Source organism: Lethenteron reissneri, chromosome 32 (genome assembly GCF_015708825.2).
Source record: "Lethenteron reissneri isolate LAM-NWPU_2019-01 chromosome 32, ASM1570882v1, whole genome shotgun sequence".
Classification (NCBI taxonomy): Eukaryota; Metazoa; Chordata; class Hyperoartia; order Petromyzontiformes; family Petromyzontidae; genus Lethenteron; species Lethenteron reissneri.
Window position 1 is genome coordinate 8226620 of NC_083810.1, and position 6000 is coordinate 8232619.

At 55.8% G+C, this 6000-nt stretch overlaps 1 protein-coding gene across 1 annotated transcript in view; it reads left to right on the plus strand.

Moving 5' to 3' along the window:
* LOC133349959 (Krueppel-like factor 12) overlaps positions 1 to 5428 on the plus strand; it is a 99515-nt gene extending 94087 nt beyond the window's left edge. Inside the window, 1 exon segment of the mRNA XM_061563871.1 lies at positions 3096 to 5428. Coding sequence (XP_061419855.1) covers positions 3096 to 3277 — 182 coding nt within the window. The 3' untranslated portion in view covers positions 3278 to 5428.
* Positions 5429 to 6000: the final 572 nt, after the last annotated feature.

A 6000-nucleotide genomic window follows, 5' to 3' on the forward strand; every position in this document is an offset into this window, starting at 1 on the left:
CCTCCCTCCCCCTGATCCCCAACATCTCCCTCCCCCTGATCCCCAACATCTCCCTCCCCCTGATCCCCACGCCTCCCTCCCCCTGATCCCCAACATCTCCATCCCCCTGATCCCCCAACATCTCCCTCCCCCTGATCCCCAACATCTCCCTCCCCCTGATCCCCAACATCTCCCTCCCCCTGATCCCCTAACATCTCCCTCCCCCTGATCCCCAACATCTCCATCCCCCTGATCCCCAACATCTCCCTCCCCCTGATCCCCAACATCTCCCTCCCCCTGATCCCCAACATCTCCCTCCCCCTGATCCCCCACGCCTCCCTCCCCCTGATCCCCAACATCTCCATCCCCCTGATCCCCAACATCTCCCTCCCCCTGATCCCCCACACCCCCCCCCCCCCCTGATCCTTCACATTTCCCTCCCCCTAATTCTCCACGCCTCCTTCCCCCTGATCCCCCACGCTCCCCCACGCTCCTCCCCCCCCCTGATCCCCCACGCCTCCGGCCTCCTCTCCACCTTCCTCGTAAACATCCCAAACCTCCTCCCTCGTCCCTCCCGGCGCACGCCACCAAACCCCCCCTCGGTGTGCAACGCTCACGAAACCGCAGCGAAACTTCGGGCACCGCGCCGCGCGAAAAATTCACGCGGAGAGGAGAACGATGGCCAACGGGGCGACGTTTCGGGCAAGCGGGCACCTCGTTCCCAGCGCCGGCCGCGGTCGGCCAAACGTCCCCGTGTACAGCAGCAGCAGCAGCGGAGAGCCCTCTTTGGATAGAGTCCTGAGACTCATTTGAGCAAGGCGTGTGTTCACGAATCGGAAGTCTCTCACTTCCGAGCCGTGACGGATCACCTGCGGATGACAAAGCACATTTGTCTCTCTCCAGACCCCCCCTCCCACCCCCGTTTCCCCCGAATCGAGAAGAATGGTCTCACGGTGTTTTGCAACTAAAAATAATAATAATAAACCTCCGGGTACGTGCGTGTGAACATTTGTGTGCGCGCGTGCGTTTAATAGTGGGGAGCGGTAGCGTAGGCGGTTAGCGCGCTACGCTACGAATCCGGGCGACCCGAGTTCGATTCCTGCTCGCGGCCAACACCAGTGACGATTTCTCTCCCCTAGGTCGACTCAGCCTTAAATGAGTACCTGGTGTGATGTGTAAACATCGCCACTCGGAAGATAAAAGCGGCTGGGCGTGGTGCTGGCCACCCACCCCTTCGTGTGTGTGTGTGCCGTGCCGGCCTTCGTAGGTGCTCGCTAACAGCACTTGCCCCAACAGTCTGTTGCAGGCTATACGGGGAATCTTTGTCTTTGTGTGTACGTTGTGTGTTTCATAGATCGCTCAGATTGCATTGTCGGATGGGGAACACGCAGCGTCGTTGGAGCTGAATTAAAATATTTAATCTGATGTTCTCTAAAAATAGTGAGATGCGAGAGTTAAAAGCTTGGCTGGGTAACTGCAGAGCAAATGCCATTCGAGGTGTGTTGTTGTTGTTGTGCGCGTGTGTGGTGCTCACTGCTCGCTTATGATCGTATGGGGAGTATTAGCTAAGCCCAATTGCGAGCATTACCCCTTGCCCTAGCATTAGCCCTAGGGCAAGCATTGCCCCTGGCCCTCATTAATAGCAATGCCACAAACACTTGGGCTGCGTTTGGGAGGAAACCGGAGAAAGCCCACTCCGCATACGATGGACGAGCACTCACCACAGCCCATCCCCTGGCCACACCACCGCAATAGCACGCCTGCAGCACCTGGCAAGCCCCCGGTGGTGGTGGTGGTGGTGGCGTTGGCGGTGGCGGTGATAATGATGGTGGTCACCCATCCAAGCGATAAACCAGGCTCAGTCAACTCTGCTGAGGCTTTGGAGTTCCATCGCGACCGGGGCACGTTCCGGCTGATTCTTTCGTAAGCCCGCCAAGTGCAAAGCTGGGCGCGGGGGGAGGGGGGCGGTGTGCGTGGGTCTCCGCGAGTCTCGTGGCGTGATGCACAGGCGCTAAATGCCGCGTGAAAGAGGCGGAATGTTACGGGGCAGCTCCCGGCGGCCGCTCTCCTCGCACCAGCACGGCAAACGGGCGGCGGTCCCACCGTGCCGAGTTGTTGGGACGCGTGCTGGCTTCGGCGAAGGCCGGCAGAGTAAAGCTGGCCGCCGCCGTCGTGTTTACCCCCCAAGATGTTTACCCCCCCCCCCCCCCAAGATGCGCGCGTTGTTTGGTTTATTTATAGGCGCCGTACGCATCAATCTCGGGATTGCGTGATGCGTGCGCGTATGGGGGGTACGGAAGGGGCGACTCAAGTTGTGCGCCGATGTTTTGCCCGCTGGGAGAGTTATTTTTTGTTTAACTCCATGATGGTGGCAGCCGGCCTGTAAGTCCAGTACCGTGGGGGCGGCGCGGATTGTTGGATCGCACTCGTGTTGTGAAACTCCCTTCTCCGCGTGGGCTGTTGAGGAGGAAGCCATCCTCTGGCTCGCCAGGAAAAAGCGGGGCAGCAAAATGTTGACTCCACCTGTTCCATCTCTGCGGGATGGAGTGTTTCTCCCTCGTACGCGTGGGTTGTCTCCGGTTTCCTTTCGTGCGTAAACACTCATTAAATGGCCAATAACACGTTCATATGTAGAGGACCGCAGAGCTTGGAGGGGAATGTTTCCGCTTTGCGGTTCCTCCTCGTGCCTCTGAGTCGTTCTCTCTCTAAGAGAGCGAGCGAATACGGTGCGGTGTGTTACAAGTTGACATTCGTGTATTATTATTTGTCAAAAGTCTCCACCCACAGCCCAATGCCGCGTGGACGGAAGGCCCCTCTCTCTGCCGCCTGTTGCTGCTGCTGGACTTCCACGTGTTTGTCCCTCTGTCGGAGGAGCGCAACTTTTTGAGTCGGAGACGACTCCAATCAGACGACGGGAGGCGTCATCCTGATACGCTTTTCCAAGCAGAGGGACGCATGCTTCTATCCATTGTAGCGACTCGCACCTCGTCTGCTCGTAGAGCGGTGTTCTAACCCGACTGCGCGAGGTGCTTGCGCTGTGCGGGCGCGCCACGTGTGGCGTGGAGATCTTGAAGTTGTTGCATTGTGTCTCGTCGTGTGCGTGCGTGCGCGCGCAGGCGAGAAGCCCTACCGCTGCACGTGGGACGGCTGCACGTGGAAGTTCGCGCGCTCGGACGAGCTGACGCGGCACTTCCGCAAGCACACGGGCGTGAAGCCCTTCAAGTGCGTGGACTGCGAGCGCTCCTTCTCGCGCTCCGACCACCTCGCGCTGCACCGCAAACGCCACATGTTGGTGTGAGGGCCCCGGGGGGGGGGGGGAGGGGGTGCGTGGCCTCCCCCCCCTGTGTGTGGCGAGGCCCTGCGGGTGAGGCCCTGTGGGAGTTTTATGGGGCCTGCGTGAAGTAGCAAGGGTCAAGGTTGAGACCTGGCTTTGACGCACTCGGTTTCATCCCAGAGTTTGAGGCCTGGGGTTGAGGCGTGGGATTTAAGCCCCGAGGTTTGAGGCGTGGGTTTTGAGGCCCTGGCGTGAGGCGTCGGAGGAGTCGTGGTGGCAAAGCAACAGGAGGAGGAGGCGGAGGGTTGGTGGATGTTGGATGGACGTTTACACCGGTGCAGGTTGTGCGCGTCTGGTTTGTGTCCGCGCGCACTCACATGCTTGCACAAGTCCTGCCGCTTTCAACGCACTCACACGTGTACACGAGCTTGCACTCATAAGCGCCCACCTACACGCGCACCGGCTCACACATGCAGACGCATGCACGCAAGCGCACACACAGTGACTTACGCGTGTGCACGTGCGTGCACGACTTCATGGTGACCAACACACCAAACGCAACAGATACACTCACACACTCGATGCTCTCGCCACGTCTCGCGCACGCAAAATTGCACGATGAACACACCACATCAAACAGACATTGGTACCATTGGAGGGTGGATACATTTTGGTGGTACCAATTTCTCCATGTGGCCAATAAATGTGAATTTACACACGATAGCATTTTCCTACTGTTTTCACATGAACATATCATCTGTGTTATTAGGGGCGTAACGATGAAATCGATCGATACGGACTATTATCGACTCTAAAACTCAAGGTACAGGCATCAAAATCTCGCCGGTTCGAATTCATATATTCCGTTTTCAATAATGTGACCCCCCCTCCGGCCACTAGAGCCTGCTACATTCACCGCACGTGAAAGCAAATGATCAAATCGCACCCCAAACGGTGATGGACTTTTCAAGAGATTGTGTTTTGCCAACCACAAGTATCAAGCCTACCGAGAAGTGAGATGATACCTGGAGTCGTGTATAAATGAGTACAGAACGACATGCAGTGGCGTAGGTTTGATTTAAGATAAGATTTATGATAAGATGTGTCGTAATTCTGCGTGAAGTTGATATCGTGGCCTGCTGGACGTTTTACAGTTCGTGAGAGAATTTTCTGTGCTTTGGTCCCGGGTTATTTACGCCCGGGCTAACAGCAGCAGTGGCAATAGCACAACAATTTACAACAACAACAACAACCACCACTGTTCACCACTAAGTTGCGGTGACGTCACCGCCCCCCCCCCCGTACCAGGCTCGGTGCACTTTGACGTCGTGTGAAAGTGTGGAAGGTTTTGCACGTTGAACGCACGCACACAATGGTAACAACAGCCGCAGTTCACCGTTCAGTGGCGGTGACCCTCTCCACTGGTTCTCGTGCCAGGCTAGGTGCACGTTAACAGTGGTGGAAGGCTCGCTGGTGGGCCGTCATCTATCAGACCCCAGGTGTTATGGGTTAACTCGGTGAGGTGACTGGCATCACCACCTGTTGCGAGCCCACTTGCACACACACACACACTCTAGCGACTGCTTATTCAATGAACAATTAAAATAAAATAAACTACCTAAACTTATTTATATAAAATTCTATATATATAGTGACACAGAGAGTTAGCAGAGGCTATCCCGGTTCTAGTAATAACACACGGTGTGTATTTTTTTTTCTCTTTCTGAACGATGCAGTGAAAAGCGACGTGGATATTGATCAGGTTTGGGAACGTGATTTTTTGTTGTTGTAAATCTAAATGTGACACAACAACAACAACAAAATCCATCACTGCTTCGACGCCGGCGAAGCCCCAAGGCCTTCGCTTGCGTGACCGGGTGAATTATTTAAAACGAAACATAAAATTCTCGGCTCGGAATTCTAATTTTTAGACGGGAGCCGTAATATTCGATCTTGGGACAGGAATCTCTCTTTTGTCGTCGTAATTGTTTCCCTCTTCCCTGAAAAGCACTAACTGCGTTTTATACCAAGTGCCATGCTGCTGAACTGCGTCAGGCGGACGGGATATTTACGATGGCGATGACAACGACGACGACGACGATGATGATGATCAGGGTCTAATTTCTCCCGGGATATTTTGAGAGGATTTACCGGACATAGCAGTTGCGCCCGGGGGGGGGGGGGGGCGGGGGGGGGGGTCACGCACTTTGCTCTACTGGAGTAGATGGCACGTGGCTTGTTCGTAGCCACGGGCATGAGCGAGCGAGAGAAGGTAAACATGATGTGGTGTGCCGGGCGTGGGAATATTTTCCCGGAATAGCTGACACCCGGACGGACCTGGCCTGAAATTAAACCCTGATGATGATGATGATGCCGCCGCTACTACTACTACTGTAAAACTCCTCTTATTCGCGATTATGTCGTTGGGGGGGGGGGGGGGGGGCATCAATGTTTATTTATCCGTGGGGCGATCTGCAAATCGTACGGATCGCGGATGAGAGGAGTTTAACAGGACTCCCACTACGACTACGACGCCACTGCTGTACAAACTCCCACCAGTATTTCTGATCGCCGTAAGATGAACACGGCGCGGAATATGCAAGCGACCCACCCCGCGGCCGCATTGCTCCACGCCGAGTGGTCGATGTACACTGCACCAGAGCCTCGCGAGTGAAACTCACCGCAGTTATTTTACGGGCGGAATCGGAGCTGCATTGCGTACAAGGCGGGCGGGCGGGCGGACGCAC